At 35.2% G+C, this 22016-nt stretch overlaps 1 protein-coding gene across 2 annotated transcripts in view; it reads right to left on the bottom strand.

The window, feature by feature from the left end:
- Positions 1 to 22016, bottom strand: part of Znf280d (zinc finger protein 280D) — a 105600-nt gene that overhangs the window by 47538 nt on the left and 36046 nt on the right. For both annotated transcript variants that reach the window (XM_029570720.1, XM_029570717.1), the window contains 7 exons: positions 20719 to 20836; positions 17270 to 17440; positions 16223 to 16332; positions 5480 to 5703; positions 2480 to 2637; positions 1483 to 1583; positions 354 to 500 (listed from right to left, as the gene is read on the bottom strand). In XM_029570720.1, the coding sequence (XP_029426580.1) occupies positions 354 to 500; positions 1483 to 1583; positions 2480 to 2637; positions 5480 to 5703; positions 16223 to 16332; positions 17270 to 17440; positions 20719 to 20836 (1029 nt within the window). The remainder of the gene's footprint in view (positions 1 to 353; positions 501 to 1482; positions 1584 to 2479; positions 2638 to 5479; positions 5704 to 16222; positions 16333 to 17269; positions 17441 to 20718; positions 20837 to 22016) is intronic.

Genomic DNA, 22016 nt, shown 5'->3' with positions numbered 1-22016 from the left:
GATAAAAGAATACTATATTTGTGGTTGGAGATTTACAATGTTCATTAGTATATTAAAAGTTCTGAAAAATCCTATTTTAAAGCAAAAAACTTTAATTTTGTAAACTCAGGCATTTATAAAATTTATTTACTGGGGCAATCTGAGGGAAATCACTATTAACAATTACTTATAGGCCAAACATAATTAGAAAGGAAGTGGAAAAGAATGTGGAAGTTTTACAAGTGATTCAATATAAATTTTAAGCTAAACATATTTCAAACTTTGCTTCCCTTGAAAAAAAAATTTAATCAATAATCTGAGTGATAATCAGTCTTTTCATTAAGATTTTTAAAAAAAGACTAAGCAAATCTTACCTGATGCTTCATATAGTGATGCATATAGGGTGTGGCAATTTTAATAACTTTGAGGCAAAATGGACATAACAAATTCTTCGTGTTTTCATGGGAAGTTCTAAAATGATTTTCTACATCAGAAAATGAAGATGACCTGTAATTGCAAACCTAGAAATAGAAAGGTCATGTTTAACTTGACTTGAAACTAGAAGGATCATTTGTTTAGAACTTTATATACTGCCCATGCAGCTCTGATACCCATACAAGCAAGAATCTACTTAGCCTTCGGAGTGAAAGAATGTTTCCCAAAACATAATAGGTGCTTTCTTTATTATCACTTATCTATCAACCCAGCTTGTCTTAATTTTCAAGCTTTGGAACCTCCCATCCTAAAGAATGCTTTCTTCTACTACATAAAACAATACTTTCCTTTGGATTCTAAATATAGCCTCTAAGTTATGACAGTGGTGATTTATCTTTCTTTTGTTTTCCTGTTCCTTCAAATTCTGATGAAATACTAGTCTCCAAAGCACTTAAAAGAAGTCTGTGTACGTAACAGAATTTGTACATTGCTCACATGGCAGTATTCTCTTCTAGGGTAAGTCAAGTCTATGTTTCTAACAGAGCTCTTCTCTGACTAGTAGTGGTAAGCAAACAGCCTCTGGGCCAAATCCAGTTCTCTCTGCCTTCCCCTCATAACTTACACTAATAAAGTACTTATGAGGGACTTTAATTTTAGTTAATTATTTTTATCTAAATGATGAAAAAAGGTATTATATTTCATGACATATAAAAAGGTATTATATTTCATGACTTTAATTTTAGTTAACTATTTTTATCTAAATGATGAAAAAAGGTAATTTCATGACATAAAAATGATATGAAATTCAAAATTCAGTGTCCATGTTTTATCAGAACACAGACACATCCAATTATTCTCTTACTGTCAATGACACTTGTTACAATGGCAGACCTAACTGGCTACAAAAGATTGTAAGCCCTCTAAAACTACAACAATTACCATTTGTCCCTTGAGCAAAAAAACTAAAAAAAAACCAAAATGCTAGCAGCTGATCTAACACATACAAACCTTGGAACCAAAACAACAAAAAACAAACCAGTTAAGAACACTATGAAAACATGTATGTACCTGGCAGATATATGGCATTTCACCGGGTTTATGATTATCTTTCATATGTTGTAAGAGAATCTGTTCTGTTTCAAATGATAACTCACAGATTTTACAAATGGCTAAAAATGGGAGGGAGAAAGATAAGACAACATTTTAATATATAAATACAAAATTTCACCTTGGAAAACAATATCAACAAAAGAATAGCAGCAGTGTTAGAGGTGGTAACAAGTACGTTTCCTGGGTGTGCCAACCAGTTTAAACATTACACATACAATAACTCATGATTTCTATTACAGTACTGCACGGAAAGCATTTCTATCATCCATTCTATTACTTAAGTAGCAAGTAACTTGCCTTAACTCATGCAGCTATGCCAAGATACAGATCTTCTTGGAGTAGGTTAACTTTCTCAATTTACCCTCAATTTTCAAAATCTGGTTCATTTTTTTAAAGATTTATTTTTTTAAAATATTTTATTAATTTTTATGTGTATGTGTGTATTGCCTGCATGTAGGTAAGTGCACCTGTGTTGTGCAATGCCCATGGAGGACAGAAGAGGATGTCAGATCCCCTAGAACTGGAGTTACAGAGAGTTGTTAGCTGCCATCTGGGTGCTGGGATTTGAACCTGGGTCTTCTGCAAGAACAACCAGTGTTCTTAACTGCTGAACCATCTCTCCAGTCCCTAAAGATTTATTTTTTAAATTCCACATATATGCATGTTTGCCTGCATGAATATATGTGCACCATGTGCATATAGTGCCCATGGAGGTTAGAAGAGGGTGTTGGAACCCACCCCTACAGCCAGAGTTACAGACAGTTGTGAGCTGCCATGTGAGTTTTGAGAACCGAACACAGGTCTGCTGAGAGCAACAAGTGCTCTTAACTGCTGAGTCATCTCTCCAGCCCTAAAATCTATCTCTCATTCTTGTTTTTCTAACAGGCTTCTTCGGATTAGCTCAGTTTCTATAGTCAGAATCAGTAATGTCAACACCAGCACAACTGTAACTCACTGGAAAATTCATGAGGTGTGTGTGTGCTCTCGATGTGGCACTGCAGCTGAAAGGGAGTGGGAAACTGGCGGTAGCAGTGCTGGCAGGTGGTGTGGCTTTCCCAGCTCTCACTGCTTTGTTTCTCAAGTTCCAAATGATGTTTCATGTGGTTCATGAACCTAGGAAAGATGGTCAACAGGTGCAAAAATGCAGATTTTAAAGCACAGGAAAATCTCAACAATAGTATCTGAACCCGAACCACAAAAATAGCAAACATTATGCTCAAAATCCATAATGTCTCTAAGTCCTTAGAAAAATGTGTGTTTCAAATAATCACTTTCTCTAACTGGCTAAGTAAACATCTTTTCCATCTTTGTTTTAAAATAGTTCATTAATGTAACTAATCTGAAATATCACTAATTTCAAATTACCATGCTTTTAGATAAAACAGCAGTCTTCTTTTCTATATATGAAGTGCTATTTAGACTTTAAAATTAAATACTGGAAAGGAATTCTATAGACAAAAGCAGCTAGAGTCATGGGAGAAATCTTTCAAGCCCTTGAAGATATACAATAAATTCCAGCTGCTTTGAAAGACAAATTATTGATGTTTTTATTCACACCTTTGTTTCTAAATGCACGTAATAGCAATTTTAATGCCTACAATTATAAGAACTTTTTGTTTTATTTAATGATACTGTTTACCATTAGTATAAACTGTTCATTTTAACTTGCATACTGTGCCCTTTGCAGGCAATGTCCATTTTTCAGTTTTACACTTTGCTATTTCAGCTTCCCTAAAAGGCTTCTTAGGAGCACAACTACGACCCTCAGTGCAGAAAGTGCAATATAAATGGGAATATCTACTTAAGAGAGCTTACTGAAGCTTTCTGGTGTATTTGAAAGAAAAGTTACTCAATCAAAATAATTTTTGGACTGGGTCAACTATTAACAAAATTATTCAATTGGGAGCTCCAAAGGAAATAATCCTAAAACTACATGATAATGTCATCAATCCAGATAAGAGCTGGCATGAAGCCTATGACAGCTATCTCTTTTTTCAGATCTATAAAGAACAGTATTTCTTTAAAGCAGGTTGTAATATGCCTTGAAATGTCTTTTCTTCCATTGGTTTTAACACTAGCTCTACAAACACCTATAGAAAATCCTAGTTTGGGTTAAAGCTTCACACAAAGGCAAAAATACAATGATTCAGTAAATTTTCAGCTTACAACTTAAAGTACAAAAATGTATTTATATAGAATAATCCCTTAACTAGCTTGGATAAATTCTCCCAATGTTTACAAAAGACCAATCTGGAGCTCAAAAACTTTTGTTAAAATAACTTGTGATATGCATCATATTTAACAAGGAATTAACTCAGTGAACATTTTGCCGTATCTACTAACTAGATCCTCTAATATATTTTATTATTATTTTTAAATATTATTTTTATTTTATGTGTGTGAGTGTATTGCCCACATGGGTGTAAGCTCAGCCATGTTGTGCAATGCTAGTGGAGGTCAGAAGTTGTCAGATTCCCCTGGAACTGGAGTCACAGATGGTTGATAGCCACCATGTGGGTGCTGGGAATTGAATCCGGGTTCTCTGAAAGAGCAGTCAGTCCTCTTAACTGCTGAGCCATCTCTTTGGCCCCCATATATTTTATTATTAAAATGGTACGAATATGGATATAGGTAGTAGAGCTGTATTTTAACAGTTTCAGTATTACCTTTAAAGCAGAATTTCCCTTCTATTAAACTATTGGAATCATTAGCTCTTGCCAGGTATTGAAGTATGATACAGAAGGGGAAGCAGTATAAAAATCCTATGATATAAGATGTGTGAAAGAGCTTTGAAAATATAAAACATTATTATAATAAACCAGTAATCATTATTATAGCAGGATGTTATACAAGAAGATACAGAAAAATAAATTTTGGAGCCTAAGAGGCAACTGTTGGTGCTAAATGCTAATAGCAGATGACTGCTAGTAAGTGTAAAAGATATGCATAAGTGTGTATATGTATACAACATTTATTTTTATTTTATTAAAGGTAATCAACTGTATGTGTACAACATTTTATCTAAAAGTACACTCTTATCCACAACTTGTAAAATACATTAAAAAAGAAAAAAATCAGGTTTTAGTAATGGCTTTAATTAAATTTGAAAAATCAGAGTTTGAAGGAAATAATAATGAAAACTATAACAGAATAAGTAAAGTATTAAGATCAGAATCAAAGTGGCAAATGTACATGTGTCCAATGTAAAACTTTTAAATATTTGAAGAGTTTACAATGAAATGGTAGGAAAAATAAATCCTACTTAATAAAATATAAATTTGGGGATATATAATAAATGAAAAATATCATTCAGTATGTCACGATATTCCTCTTAGTTACATCTTTATAATACATCCTGTAGCTCAGAGATTACAAAATATAAATTCTTAAAATTTAAAACATTTGCATATACAATTTTCAAAATTCCATTGAAATATAAACCCATTTTTATTTAAGTTTTAAAATTAAAGGAGATGCATCTCCTGGAACTAGCACGTCTCCAAATAGATCACTTTTTGGGTAAGATACTACTCTAAAAGTTATCAGTATGAATAGGAAGATTTGAGCATTAGGTAATATTAGTAAGGAAGTCAACCTGGACATTTCTGAAGTACTTCCTGTACTGTGAAGAAAGCTTAAGATTCAGAGACAGCTGGAAAATAAAAGATACCTAATTAAATTCCTAGATCATCAAAAGATAAAATAAGTTCATTTTGTTCCAAGTTAAAATAAGCTATATCCTCTCTTAAGTTATGTGAAAAAAACACATACCAATGAATCCAGGAAGTGAATCTGAAAATACAAGAAGGGACAAAGTTCTACAGAAAGAAAATTTGCTTTTGTTCTTAGGAGAAAGTATTAAAATTGTTTTCTGGCACAAGAAAGTGCAAGATAAGACACAACAGGTATATCTCTAGCATTTCAATTTTAAACAGAAATAAAAGTATTCACATACCTAATATTATTTTTTAGAACTTTCAAGCAACTGAAGCATTTGAAGGTTGTATGAGTCTTCTGTCCTTCCTGGACATCTCCTTCATGTTTTCCATAATAAAAGTCATTAACTAACATGATCAACTTTCCTTTCTCTGAATCAAGAATCTTAGTTTCATTTGCTGTATTTGAAATGTCCATTTTAGTCAGTCCCAAAAAGTTATTTATCATGTCTGGACAACAGTACTAGAAGAGAAAAAAAAATAGATAATAGATGATTTATTTATTTAAAAAAAAATAGCAAAAAAAGAAAAAAGATTGTATGTTTACAATTAAGGCCAGACCATGTAAAACTGTCTGACAGCTTATCTGGAAGAACAGCAAGAGTTTGTGACAGAGTTTTTAAAAATTAGAAATAAACATTATTATTTTAAAGTCAATTATTTATTTATTTTATGTATGTATGTGCATGCCACAGTTCACACGTGGAGGTCAGAGGACAACCTGTGGAAGTTGGTACTCTTTTTCCACCGTGTGGGATCCAGGGATCAAACTCAAGTCAGGCTTGGCAGCAAGCTGAGCTATCTCACCAGTCCATAACAACAACAACAAAATCTAAAGAGATGAAAAAAACCTTAAGATGATTCAGGACTTGGCTATAGATTTAAAAACTTTTCCTTTGTTATTTACCAGCTCAGATAAATATCTATCACTAACTTTTTTTCTTATCCAAAAATCATTCATTTCAGGTCTGTGTCAACAATACCAGAAGGAAATGAGATTTATATGCTTTGATGTATCAAGCTATATCGAAACTTCTTAAGCCTGGTTGAAACTAAATTTGAATACACACAGCTAACCTGCAATTCCCCACACTGAATGTACTAGAAAATATAAGCAACACAAAAACAAACACTAGTAGGTCCATCTTTAAATCTAGAGTGCTAAAATATTTTGAAAAGAAAGTTTACCTTTCAGTAATAAGCTCAAGATAGCTCATAAACTGTCTCATGTATGAGCTTTTATAAAAACTGCTAGGCTTGGTGGTGCACACCTTTAATCCCAGCACTCAGGAGGCAGAGGCAGGCAGATCTCAAGGAATTCAAGGTCAGCCTGGTCTACACAGTGACTTCTGGGTCAGCTGGGGCTAGAGGGAGACCATGTCTCAAAGAAATTAAAAAAAAAAAAGAAGATATACCTAATTTATTTATTGTACATAGTTTTCCTAGAGGACAAGTCTAGGAAAACTTGCTTCAGAAACTTAGAAATTATTAAGATGGTATTTCCAGGGACTGGAGAGATGGCCCAGCAGTTAAAAGCATGGGCGGCTCTTGCAGAGGACCCAGTTTCAGTTCCCAGCACCCACATGATGGCTAACAAACATCTTTAACTCCAGTTTCAGAGGATCTAACACTTTTCTGACCTACAAAGGCATTGTGTGCATGTGGTGTTCTTACATATGTGCACGTAAAACACTCATACACATAAAAAACATTTTAATGGTAATTCCTGGGTAATTCCTCAGATCACCTAAACCAATGACTAGAGATGGAACCTACAAAATGTTTTTATGTTTATTTTTCTTAAGAACAAACACAGGTAATCCTTTTACAACTTAAATGCTTTAAGTGCGCTATTTATTAAATCAGCATCTGAAAATCTTAAGACAATTAGTCCATCTCTATAACAACTATTTCTTCTTCTGCCACATGCAGAATAATTGGTGAAATGCTCCATATGATGTGGGGAGCGAATCCTTTGATCAAGGACAGATCTATAATACTTTTCGTCAGGTCACATTATTCTCATTTGTTTCACTTGTCAAATTTTATGTTTTACTTTGTGAGTATGCAAGTATCTGTATGTTGACAGGAGTGCAGGTGCACATGTATGTGTACCTGTGTATGGAGGACGCCTTGGGTATCTTTCCTCAGGCATCAACCACTTGGTCTTGTTGAGACAGGTCTCTCATTGACCTAAAGCTCACCAAACAAGCTAGGCCAGTTGGCCTGGGAACCCAAAGGATTTCCTCCCTCCACCTCCCTAGTGCTGAGCATCACCCAGTTTTTAAAATGTGGGTTCTGGACACTGAACTCAGGTTGTGTCCTACTTGCAAGAAACTGAAGATAGCCTGAGATATCTTCCCAAACCATTTGTCAAATTTTAAATCCACAAAAGGAAAAATACCAAAAACATTTAAAATAGATCTAACAAGTGAGAAAAATACCAAATAAAACTGACTCACAAGGTATGCTAGAGAGATGGCTCAGCAGTTAAGAGCATGGCTGCTCTTGCAGAAGACACAGGTTCAGTTCCCAGCACCCATATGGTGGCTAACTATCATTTCTAACTCCAGTTCTAGGGGTTTCAATGCCCTGTTCTGGCCTCTGTGGGCACTGCATAACGCAGGTGCACTTACATACATGCAGGCAAAATACTCATACACATAAAAAAATAAACAAAAACTGACTCACAAAACAGTGTCATAAAGGAACTTGTATGTAGGAGTTCTGGTTGTATAATTACAGTAAATATACAAATATATTAATATAAGATGCTCCTCTGTAGTCTTCCATTCTTAAATTACAGTTAAAATGGTACAACGCAAAAGAAAGGGAATAAAAAAGGCTTTGTTATTTATGCATCTAGATTCTTCTCGAGATACACATAACATCTAAGAGCTTAAAATTAGGAAAATTATGACTATTTCTAAGCTAGGTGTGGTGGCACATGCCTGTAGTCCCAGCACTCAGGAGGCAGAGACAGGCAGATCTCTGTGTGTTCAAGGCCAGCCTGGTCTACACAGTGAGTACCAGGATAGCTAGGGCTAAAGGGAGACTCTCTCTCTCTCTCTCTCCCTCCCTCCCTCCCTCTCTCTCTCACACACACAAAGACTATTTCTAAGGGATTTTATGAGACTAACATAAATAATGCTATTTTTAATTTTAAGGAAAAGTGAAGAAAAGCATGGTGTAGCATAAGGCCACTAATTCTAGAGGAAAATAATTCAATCAGGTCATCAGTGGTAGAGTACCTGCCTAGGATGCATGACATCTGATTTTTTTTTTAAAAAAAAAAAAAAAAAAAAAAAAAAAAAAAGATGGGTGGGGGAATGAAGGCCGGGCAAGAGGGAAATTACTCAAAACTTACATATTAAGTATGTAGCAGTGGCATAATTTTAATAGACAAACCAATCCCCTTATTTAAAGTCTTCCTATGTGAAAAATCTCAACTGGAAAAAATTAGAGTATATAAAATTCCTTAATGAAGGGTCATGTCCCTAGTCAGGAGTAGGGTTACATTATGCTCCAAACATTAGATCTGATTTTAATAGACGTTATTCCAAACCATACATGATACGGGATTCTTTTCTGAAACCTACAGAATAATCTGTGGTAGAATGTGTTGCAGGTTTATAGTCTCCAGAAAGTCTATTTTACTATCTACAAAAGTTAATGGTTACCCTAAAATACTCATGAATTATGATATACATAATAACTAATTACTTGCTGCTCTTCTATTTTCTTTCTTCACAAAAAAATGATAGAACCTGATTTTTAAAATAAGCATAAAGGGGCTGGAGAGATGGCTCAGCTTAGGTTAAGAACACTGACTGTTCTTACAGAATACCCGGGATGGGGGGGGGGGTTGAATCCCAGCACCCACATGGCAGCTAACAACTGTCCGTAACTCCAGTTCCCGGGCATCCGACAGCCTCTTCTGTCCTCGGTGGGCACTACATGACATAGGTGCACTTACATGCAGGCATAACACTCATACGGATAAACTAAAAATAATAAATAAAATTAAATTTGAAAATAAGCATAAAAATCTTGTTCACAATATATCTTCAGTACTATTTTAGATTCAGGTCCTTAGAAAAAGAGATGAACAACAAATGACAGCTAAAAGTAGACAACAAGGTATAGTGAAAGGGGAAGAGAAGGGAGATTTAGTTTTTAATAAAATATCCTAAAACACTCAAAAGGCAAGAACAGCAATGAGAAATGAAAACTAAGCTTAGATTTAGGTTTATATGAGGATAGTAAGCTATGGAGAGCACAGCTAAGCTAGCATCCAAAATCAACTGGTCAACTTTTTTCAGCCCTTTTGGCTCTAATCCCTGTATTACAATACTTCATGTATCCTTATTTCTCTGAGGTAACCATTCAACTAACATCAAATACCTTTAGTGTCCTATTCTATAGTTTGACAAATATTAAACACTTGCTACACACCATTCTACTCCTCCGACCAGGTTCTATTGCTTTGTTAGTGATCTAAAAATTTTGGTAAGAGTTTTAGAACAAGAGAGGTACGGTACTATTTTTATTTTCTGAGACTGGACTTTGCTATGCCACCCAGGCAGGCCTCAAATTCTCAATGTTCCTGCCTCACTCTCCAAGTGGTTGTTGTTACAGGCACAGGCTACAATGACAGGCTATGGAATCCTATCATTAAGTAAATTGTAAAATAAGACTTATATGAACATCCTATATAAGTCAACACTTCCCCTTCTACTGGAATTCAACCAAAAGCTCCAACAACCAAATTGCACAAATTTAAATTTCAACGAAACTAAAAGCCAGGTAAAGCTCAGACATTGTAATATATGAAAACCTTACTCAAAGCAACCAACATCAGAGAAAAGGCATACAGTAGTTCACAACTGATCAGAGAAGTCAAGATGACTCAATGGTAACAGATGTTAAAGAGTCAATGAAAGGGGACTAGGAACAAATCTCAGTTGGTAGACTATTTGCCCAGCATATACACGGCCCTGAGTTCAATTCCCAGTACCCTAAGAATCAATTTTAAAAATTATACACACACACACACACACACACACACACACACACACACACACACTGAAGGCAAGAGAGGTACTCTCTTGGGAATAGACAAAACCAAGATGACACTGCGATACTGTTCTTGCAGAAGACCCGGGTTCAAATCCCAGAACCCACATGGCAGCTAACAACTGTTCGTAACTCCAGTTCCAGGGAATCCGACAGCCTCTTCTGTCCTCTGCAGGCACTGCACAACACAGGTATACTTACCTATACGCAGGCATAACACTTATACACATAAAATAAAAATAATAAATACAATATTTTTTTTAAAAGGATTAGAATGAAAAATGATAGCTATGCCAGGCAAAGAAGGTAAAACAAACTCATACTGGACATGTGATTATATAGACTACTAACGATGTATGAAAAACCCACTATTTTGTAAGCTAATTAAAAAATGCTAGTTTTTAAAAAAGAGCTTGAACCCAGGTACCCTGCATGGATGAACAATGCTTCACACAGATGACATGGGTTATTAAGTAAAACTCTCAATACCAGGCATGGAACACTTGTCTATGAGTTATTGGTCAGGGAGATCCAAGAGGCACCTAAAACAACACAAACTATTGCCATTAGTCTTGGTTGCCTACCATAACCAGACGGTAAGATCCTACTGCCAAAAACACAATATGTTATGGTTTCAGGACACAGAGAAATCAAGCTGGAACTGATCTGAAAACTTCCTCCCAGCTGGTGCTCATAGTGCTAGAAGGTACTCTACAGGCTGCTGGAGGAGAAAATACATCAATGGTCTTAACCAGTGACAGACTTTGAATGCTACAGTACTAACCTGCCAGAAAAGATATACCTACTGGTACAATAGTGGAATGAAGGTTATGGGAGTAACCAACCACTTTCGACTGGATCTGAGGCCTGTTCCACAGGAGAAATTCATGCCTGGTACTATAAACCTGGTTAAAAGTCAATGGTTCAGGAGGTCTTGGCCCCTAGGGAAGAACCTACTACCCTTGTTTTGCTAAATGGGTATGTTATCAAACTACCATATAATTTATTTATGTTCATACCCATAGATTGGGGTTTTTCTCAACCTTGGTAGGAGAAGCTTCTTTCTGCAGGAGAAAGTAATGTAGACTTGTAACTGATCAAAGTGTTGAGAACAAGAGACTGTTGAGTGCTCAGCCCTAAATGAAATATCTACATCAAACCCCACCAAATCTCAGTAACATTTTGGAGGAGGGAACAGAAAGAATGTAGAGTCAGAGGATGGGGAGGAATGCTGTGAGATGCTGTCTTCTGGACAGGACATGGCCTTTGCACTCATGAACCTACGATACAAAATCTGTACAACATCAAGTCAAGATGATCAGTCAACATTCCAATAGGTGGCACTAAATGAACTTAGTGGTTTACAGAGAGAGAAACAGAGAGAGAGAAAACATAAAGGTGGGAATGGGGTATGTTTGAGGGAATTGGCGGAAAAGTTGGGAGATAGGTATGACCAAAATACATTGCATACATGCAGGATATTCTTAAAGAATAAACTATCTAAAAAGAAAAATAAAGAAATGTAACTAATATATCTGCTAAGCTTTGAGTGGTCGAGTAACAATCACTACTCTACAATCCTGATCCATAAAAACTTCCCATATAACCATTAAAACAAGATTAAAGCTTTTTTTAAAAATGTCTAGGATTAATATGAATACTTGATTCCTAACTAATGAATATATCAAGAAAATTGTAATATTTGAATAAAATGCGTAAAATTATACCATTAATGAAAAATGTGCTTATATGTTTTTAATGTGTATATGGGGGCACATCTACTTATTCAATTTTTTTGGCTGCATGGGATCACATATGCACGTGCTCATTTGTAAATAAATTTAAATTTCTATGATAAAAAAATTTTACTTTTCCATTTAAAGAAAACATTACAGCTGGATATGGTGGAAAGAGGCACAGTTATCTCTATGACAGAGGGATATAGTCATCTTGAATTCATCTATAACAGAAAAGAATCAGTCACACAAAAAAAATCCAAAACTCAACATTTTTCAAGACACAACGTGTTATCATATTAAATTTTAGTGGACATTTAAAACTGTATAGGTGCGTAAACCTTTAATCCCAGCACTCAGGAGGCAGAGGAAAACAGGCAGATCTCTGAGATTGAGGCCATCCTAATCTACACAGCCAGTTCCTGGCCAGCTAGGGCTACAGAAAAACAACCTCCAAGCAAAAAACAAAACAAAACAGAAATGTGTAGACTAGAAAGGGAAAAGTTTCTGAAGTAATTTAATTTTAAAAGTTCTAGTATTTTTATCAAGTATAACATGTTTTGAGCTGGGTATGGTGGCATATACCTTTAATTCCAGCAGGAAGAGGCAGATGGATCTCTGTGAATGGGAGATCAGCTTGATCTACAAAGTGAGTTCTAGGCCAGCCAGGACTTCACAGTGAGACCTTGTCTCAAATAACAACAACAGCAATAACAACAACAACAACAACAACAAAAAAAACCACCAGATTTTTTTATCCATTTTTACATTAGGTCATAATCAAATAACAGTTATTATATCCAACACCTTAACTGCAATCATTTCTTTTTGAATACATTCAAATCCTCCTCTTTCTGATACACAATGTGTTGCTGTTAGTATACTCATTCTATTGTGCTTTAGAACGTAAGAACTTACTCCTGTCTATCTGTAACATGGTACTTACTGATCACATCTCCATGCACCACTTTTTTAACTTCCTTAGTCTCAAGTAAACTAATCAACTTCTGAGAGTAACTTTTTTTAGATTGCACATGATATAAATGATGTGTTTGTCTTTCTGGGCCTAAAAATTTCCCAGTTTTAAACTTACCCTTCCTACATTTGATGGCTGTGCTTTAGATTTCTTTTAAGACATAAAGACATAAGACATAAAGAATACATGCAAGCATAAAATACATCTGTTATCCACATTGTATTGACTTAGCTTAGTAATGCCTTCAGTTCATTTCATTTCACTACCTATTATTTATGTTCCTTTCTTTCTCAAATGTTGTGTTGCTCTACCTCTTGAATACTGTATGACATTTGCTTAATTCTAATACAAGTAATCACAAATAATGCTGTAACATACAAAATATCATATGACAGTTGCCAATCTCTCAGGAGCAGAAGTATGTAGAGTATGCTACAATTTGTGTACAAGACAGAGGAAAAATAATAATATTCATATTTACCTGTAAGTGCAGAAAGAAAATCAGAGTATATAAAGCAAACTAATAGAAGATTACTTTCTTTGAAAGTCATACTATGAACCACATAAATAAATGTCAGGGGTAAGATTCTTGTATCATTTGTAAGCTTTTTAATTTTGAATCATGTGACTATATCACTTAAGTCAATAAATGACTAGGCTAGAGAGATGGCTTAGCGGTTAAGACCACTTGTTGCTCTTACAAAAGACATGGGTTCAATTCCCAGCACCCCCATGGTGGCTAACAACCATCTGCGACTCCAGTTCCAAGGGCATCTAACCCCCTCTTCTGATCTCTGTGGGTACTGCACAACATGGGTACACTTACACACATGCAGGCAATACACTCAGACACACAAAATAAAAACAATAAAAAAAATGTTTAAGAGAAAAACTAAGGAACTCCCCCCCCCCTTTTTTTTTTGCCTCCACTTCTAATGAAAAACACAGAAAGCATCATATGTCTCATCAAAACAATACAAAGAGATAGAAAGTTGAAAGCACTTGTACAGGAATAGTTTTCCAAAAAAGAGGCTACATTCTGGGAGCTAAAGTATTGGTACAAGTCAACTACAATTCTGTACATGAATAAAGAGACATTTAAACATTTTTTAAGTGTCCCTATTTTTTCTTTGCATATATGACTTATACATAATCAGAGGCTTCATTATGACATTTTCATATGTGCATATAATGTGGGATATTTGTGTTTTAGACAGAGTCTTCCTGTAGCCCCAACTGGCCTGGAACTTGCTAGTAGACTAGGCTGGCTGTGGTCTCGAAGATATCCTGCTTCTGCTTCTGGAGTGCTGGGATTAAAGGTGCATACTACCACACACAGCTTAATAATATATTTTGATCATATTCAACACCTGTTACATTGCCCTCTTTTGTTCCCTGCTTCCACTCCCAACTGGTCTCCTTCTGTTTTCTTGTTCTTTTGGGGTGGGGGTGGGGGGCTCAGCAACTTTAGTTAGGGTTGCTTTCATGAATACGAGTGAGAGTTATTTACAGGAGCATGGGTAACTTAGCAGTGGCTATACCACTGATGAAAATGTCTCACCTTCCCCCATCAACAGGCAATAGCTGCTCAGGGATGGGTGAGGCCTTGTGAATCCTTCATGGTTTTTGTTGTTTTAAAATTGCTGAATAAAAAATTATCAGTCACTGAAATAATAAGAACTCTTCCTCATTGCCAATGAACTATTTTCTTTCCTTCTCTATTTATAAAATGTCCTGTCATTTTTGTTTTCTTCCCTTTCCTGCCACGTATAATAGGAACAAGGAAATTATAGAACATCTTTAATGCAGACACAGTAGAGCATAGTAATATCTTTTTTTTTTTTTTTTTTTTTTTTTTGGGTCTTTTTGAGACAGTTTCTTGAGAACCTGTAGCTTCAGCTGGTCCAGAACTCATTCTGTACCAGGATGGCCTTGAACTCACAGAGATCTGCCTGCCTCTGCCTACTGAGTGCTGTGACTAAAGGCCTGTGCCACCACACCCAGCAGTAATATCTAACTTTTTTAAGCAGAACTGTCACCTAAATGTTATAAGTGCTTTGAAATTTCTTAAAATCTAAATCAAAAGCTTTCCATCCCAATAAAAATTTTAAACTAATTTTAAGAACTATACAAACTATATTCTAAACAGTGTTGAAACAATTATTTCATATGAAATATTTCAACATTTGAAGTTTATATTTGAATATTGATAATTAAAATGGAAAACTCAGATTTTCATTATGTAATATGAAATGCACATATGAGCATGCAAACAAAATATACAACTTTTAAGTTGTAAAAGATTAAACTTAGAACAAATGCTTTACAAATATAATCTAATCAATAATGATAATTACATTGTCTTGTTTAAAATCAGGATATTAAGCATATATTCTAAATATATGAACTAAGGAATTTCTTTTTTTAAATTGTAATTAGTACATTTTATTTAGAAACATATAGTGAACAAGAACATAAGAATTGAAAACTTATAAAAGACAAAGTTGTTTTGAGTCAAAATAAGGTTTAGTTACTAATGATCAGCAATAACAAATAGAAACAACTATGACTTATTGAATGCTAAATGCAGAAAATTCTGTTAACTTAAAAATATTGTCTTATGTTTTTAATTTGGTCTAGCAGGGCTTATTACAAATCTCACTTTGCAGATGAGGAAAGTCTTCAGAGTTTAAATTTTAATACAACATGCCAATTTGCCATACATTCAAATGACATTCTATCATTATGGAGCTGGGCCCTGATTCTAGACATATGTGACCCTCAACCACTGTTTTATTTTACTATAATCTTCATTACAATTCTTTTCTTTTTCTTAATTTTTTTCTCTTTTTTTGAGTATTTCATATAGAACATCCCAATCTTATTCATCTTTATACCCACATCCCAAATGGCACCCTCCCATAGCCTCCCCCCGCCCAGCCTATATACTCTGTCATTCCTATTACTGTCCACTGTGTTATCAGTGCCTCCAGCTGTTACCCAGTGCTAGTCCATCCACTGATCAAAACCTTATAGAATTATTATGAATGCAAATTTTCACTTAAGCATATGGAAATATGCCAATGAGAAGAATTCTTATCTAAATTATTAGGACAAACCATCACTTACTATAAATCAGTCATTAACATTAGGGATTTGCAGACTTTTAAAATTAAAATTTGAAAAGGTTTTACCGTCATGTGGTTTTTCAGAGGATCCAAAAGATTGAAGTGAATATTGCACTTTGGACAAGCTCTTGGAAAAGTTGTTCCATTTTTAGATTGATTTGATGAGGTATCTGCACCTAAAACAAATTAAAATCATTTATTGCTCAAAATTCATCACTTAAAAATTATTTAGGATTTATTTTCATTATTTTTTTCTTATTTATGAGTATGTGTGTTTTTATCTGTATGGGGATGCCTGTGGAGGCCAGTGGTGTGTATCGGGTACCCTGAAGCTGGAGTTAAGAGTTGTGAGTTGCCATGTGGGTGTTGGGAACTTGTTGGGAAACCCTGCTGTTAGGGTTGTAGTCCTTCATGTCCGGATAGCTCTAAGGGGCTCGGGGCCAAATGGAAGAACTCCCCTTCTCAGCAGAGGGCCTCCTGCTCTCTTCCTGACTTACCTGGAAAGTGCCACCAAGCATGGATGCCTGACCTTATTTGGAACATGACCTTTGGCATAATTACCTGGAGTAAAAACTACCCCCAGGTCTTTTCTATATGATAATCAGGCATTGCCTGGTAGTCGGACAATAGGAGCCTACTGCCACATGTAAAAAAAACATACTATGAGCACCTATCAGCTGAGGCTTTGGCTATTGCCTCCACACTATATTTTCCCCAGTTCTCCCACTGAATAAACGGAGCTGTTTCACTAAGTCTAGAGCTGTCTCACTGAGTCTGGAGCTGTTTGCATCGTTGAACCTGCCTCCCCGGAAGGGCTTTCTTCTGTCAGTGCTCACTGGCTGTCCTGACCCCGCTCGTCGCTTCTGCTCCCCCTGTCCTCGTGGACTGGTAGCCAACGACCCACGAGGAGAGGGAGAGACCCCACAGGAACTGAACCCAGGTCCTCTGAAAGAACAGTGAATGTTCTTAAATGCTGAACTCTCTCTCCAGCTCCCAAATTCATCACTTTTTAATCTTAAATAACCACTTATAGCTTTTTAACTTAACAATTTCTAAAACGTTATATATAACTACTACAGCAATATCCTTTTACATCCCCGAATTCATATGTACCTTGAGATGGCAGAGCCTGGGGAACCGTCAATGAAGGAGACTTATCTGAAGGAACCACAGCTGAAGCATCTGTTCTAGGAACACTTCCACTGGACTTAGGCTTTTTTGAATCAACACTGTTTATTTCAGAAGCAGAAGGACGTTTAAAGGAAAATGAACTTTCATTCAAACCTACAATGATTTAAATGGGGAAAACATTTTAAAACAGAATATTGTTCATAGCTAAGTGAAAACATTTTGGAGTAATTTAAAGACAATATAGTTAAATTTGCCATACTAACAGCAATAATAAAATGATACAAATTCAGAAACTGTAAAGAAATGCCATAAATATTTATTATGTACTTCATCTATTCAATTTGTGAGATAATCTTTCTGTGCAAGAACATTCTAAATATGGCCTCAAAAAATACTACTACTAAGGAAGACTATAATTTGAAGTTCCTGCTAACAAATTATCTTCAGATGCTTAAGTGTATTAAAGTATAAAAAAGAACAATAATTTTTATTCAAATTCAGAGACCCTTAAGATTTCTTTTTAAAAACTGAAAACGTCTAATGCAATGCTAGCTCTTTTCCCACATTCATTGCTATGTACAAAGCAGAAACATCTAATCTTGAATAATATTTTACTCATGCATACTAAAGGGTATATAATAGAAGGAGTCACTGTGTTCCCCAGAGATTACTAGGTTCGTCATAGAGACTACATGTGTATCTGACAAAGAAACTGTTTACTGATTTATTAGACTTCTGCATGGATTTTTGTTCATTTAGGAATTTCAATCTTAAAAATACTTTTCTAGGGCTGGAGAGATGGCTCACCAGTTAAGAACACTGGTTGTTCTTGCAGAATACCCGGGTTCAAATCTCAGCACCCATATGGCAGCTAACAACTGTCCATAACTCCAGACTCAGAGGATCTGACAACCTCTGCTGAGCTCTGCGGGCATTGCACGATACAGGTGCACTTACAGACATGCAGGTAATACACACATACACATAAAATAAAATAAATAAATAATAATAATAAAAAACATTTTATAGCTTAAATTATTCCAATTGATTTGCCTATCAGTATTTTTAATGAGGGCAAACATGTCAGGAAGTATTATTAGTATCATAATAGTTAGCTTCACTGACTCATATTTTAATATAATAAAATTGATTTTTCCCCCATCTTCAAAACACTTGATTACAGACAGATACATTGAAGGCACAGGAAAAAGAGTCTCTGTAGTGTAACCACATTAGCATTCTTGTGAGATGCTAAGGTTACTTGGACCAATGGGCCCTAGTATTTTGAATTAAACAACTGATTATAAAATGGGCTAGATGGTAAAAAAAAAAAATTAGATTATTTTAATGTAATGTAAGAATTTAACATGAGAAATCTCAACAATAAGTAAAGCCACTGTACATTTGTTTCCATTTTTTAAACAGGTACTTAGTTGTGTGTATGTGTATGTGTGCATAAACATACTTGTGTGGAAGTCAGAAAACAACTTGTGGGAGTCGGTTCTTTCCTTCCACCATGTGGGCTCCAGGAACTGAACTCAGGTCATTAGGCCTCGAAGCAAATGCTGTTACCCACTGAGCCACCTTGCTGGCCCTGCATTTGTTTTAAATTCTGACCTTCTATCTCTGTTTCTATCCTCAAACAGTTCTATCTCTGACCGTAAAAACCCTAATTTCTTTCAAGATCAAACTCAAACCCCCATAATCTCCATAGACAGCAGTCTTAATCATGCTACTGAACATTTAGCACATAAGAATATGGATATCATATATAACAATTGTTTGTTAATCAAGTTCCTTGAATTTACAAATGTATTTTCACACTTCGCTTACCTTATTTGGGCTCAAAAAAGCTCTGTGTAAAGTGGAGCAAGAGTTAAAATGGAATTTCTAGAAGCCTCAATCTAGTTATGGAGAACTCAATGAATTACACAAAGAAAAATGAATAGCCTCACTTTTCTTTTTATAATATGAAAATCTGAAGTATAAAGAGGTCAGACAATTTGATTCAAACTAAACATTATTATTATTATTTTGTCTTTTTGAAACAGGATTTGCCTGTAGCCCCCACTGGCCTGGAACTGGCTATGTAGATCAGGCTGGCCTTGAACTCACAGAGATCTGCCTGCCTCTGCCTCCTGAATTTGGGGGATTAAAAGCATGCACTACCACGCCTGGCTAAAACTAAACATTCTTAAGAACAGAGGTGCAAATCTACAACTTCGTAACTATCCTCTTTAACAGTTCCACTCACTATATAGGTAGAAACATGAGAGGGAAAACAGAAGCCATTATCTGTTCTCAGTAGTTTCCTATGTGTAAAGTCTATCAGTTTCTTAACACCTGATTTAATACAAACAGTTTTCCTCCCTGTTTTTACTGTTCCTTGTTTTATTAACAAGACATTAGTAAATATTTCAGTAAAGTATATATGTGACAAAGCAGTATCAAATGAGGTATTATTAAAACGGAAAAGCACTCTAAACCTTACTATTATATTAAAAATTGCAGGAAAGTCTGGATAATTTTCCATTAACCAATTTAGTAAACAACCTAAACATTCCAAAATTTTATGTAAATCTTTAGTTGGTCAAAATACTTGAATAAATTCAAATTGCTAGTGTACACAGATTAACTACCTTTATTACAAGGAATTTTCAGTGAGATAAAATTCCCCTATAGTATGCTAATGTATTTTAGACCCAGAACATTGTCACAGCATGCACTAAAAGAACTTTAAATTGTCAATAAGTAAATTTCTTTATTCCATCAAAGAGCACGCTTTACTATGTGTAGATCATTCTTTTGCTTTTTTTTTTTTGAGACAGTCTGACCATGTACTACAGGTTGGCCTCAAACTGGCAATGTGACTCTAGTTTCAGCCTATCAGTACTGGGAGTATAGGCTCATACCACCACAACTACTTAAAATGCATGCTATACTGGCATGGTGGTGCAGGCCTTTAATTCCAGCACCCAGGAGGCAGAGGAAGGTGATCTCTGTGAGTTCCAGGCCAGTCAGGGCTACATAGTGAGACCCTGTCTTAAAAAAAAAAAAAAAAAAAACAAAAAAAAAACAACACACACACACACAAACAAAAATTGGATTTTTGGGAGGGAGCGGTTAATGCATGCCACAAATACTTTTTCCTATTAGTGGCCACAGAAACCAATTTTTCTTAATATTTACGGTATCTGAGGACTTCTCTAATTCACAGGCATTATTTTAAGTTTAAGGCTGACTTTATGGGAAGAGTACAATGTGGTTTAGTCAAGATTTTACATAAAATCACCTCAGAAAGGCATTCAAAAACTATTAGCATCAGCCCACGTTACAATAAATGAATGAGTTTTAAAACATAAAATCAATTCCATATGCATATTCATCAAGTTTCATGTCATCATTTTAAGGAAAAAACTAACAAAACTCACCTGTAACAGAAAGTGTTGGTCCCCCTTGGTAATGTGATAATCCTGTATCCTGGGTCAAGTCAAACAGTAACTCTGAAGAATTATTAGACAGAACCTGTGATGAGTTTGTTATATAACCCTGTTAAATTTGAAGAAAGAATATTACTCTTATTTGATAAGGTTTTAACTATTCTGTTTTACAAACACGTATAAAGGAAATTTAATTGCATATCAAAAATCCTAAAGATAACCTTTGATGATTCAATTTTTAACAAGTGAATTAACCAAAAACCCAAAGGTAATTACCAGTTAGGCAAAATTATCACCTACCAAAATTGCAAGCACGCTAAATAGAGCTTCTTTATTCTGACTGCTCAACTAAAACTGATAGGTGTGCAGCAAATTCTAATACAATGTTTTCAAGGTAAAAAAGCACAAACTCATTTATATCAGTAAGACTGATACATGGTTGTGCGACTCTGAAAATGTATTACCATCAAGAAGTAAATAACAGAACTCAATAAAATCTCTGGGCATAAACCAGAAAGACAATATGGAAACATACTGACATGAATGTGAAACATTAAAAGCTTCTATAACTTTAAAATCCCACTCCCAAATATCAGGTCATTTGTTGTATTGTATATCACTATTAAGGATTAAATTTTCACATGAAATTAAATTTTCCACACATAGTTTTTGGAGAAATTTATAACCTGTGGTCAAAAAGAAACGTAAGGGGCTGGAAAGATGGCTCAGCAGTTAAGAGCACTGGCTGCTCCTAAAGAGGACCCAGGTTCAATTCCCAGCACCCACATGGCAGGTAACAACCATCTGTGACTCCAGTTCCAGGGGATCTGATGCCCTCTTCTGACCTCCACAGGCACTGCACAACACAGGTACACTTACACTCATGTAGGCAATACACTTGTATACATAAAAAAAAAAATTAATTAAAAAAAAAACTGTCACAGACCTCTTAGTCTTCTAATTATCCCACAGAAACTTATCCTACACACTAGGCCAAAGAAATGTCCAATGTCACATGGCAAATATCAAAGCGACTTGGGCCTTTGGTTCAATAAGTAATGCCAATCAGATCAGGATTAGAATACAAGTTGTTTATAGGATAGCTCAGCCAATAACCCTACTCCTGGAGACCTGAGGCTCAAAGGAATTTTTAGCCAAGTTAGCAGGAAGAAATTAAAAAGAGTGGTAAGAAGTATGAGATTAATCAAAAAGAATAAAGCAGCATAAATTTACATGTATGTATATGCATATTTAATATGAATAATTATGAAAGGTATGGTCAACATAAT

The sequence above is a fragment of the Nannospalax galili genome, unplaced genomic scaffold, assembly GCF_000622305.1.
Source record: "Nannospalax galili isolate Female #2095 unplaced genomic scaffold, S.galili_v1.0 scaffold611, whole genome shotgun sequence".
In the NCBI taxonomy this organism is placed as follows: domain Eukaryota; kingdom Metazoa; phylum Chordata; class Mammalia; order Rodentia; family Spalacidae; genus Nannospalax; species Nannospalax galili.
The sequence above is the reverse complement of the archived record's forward strand: the minus strand, read 5'-3'. Positions and strand labels throughout refer to the sequence as shown.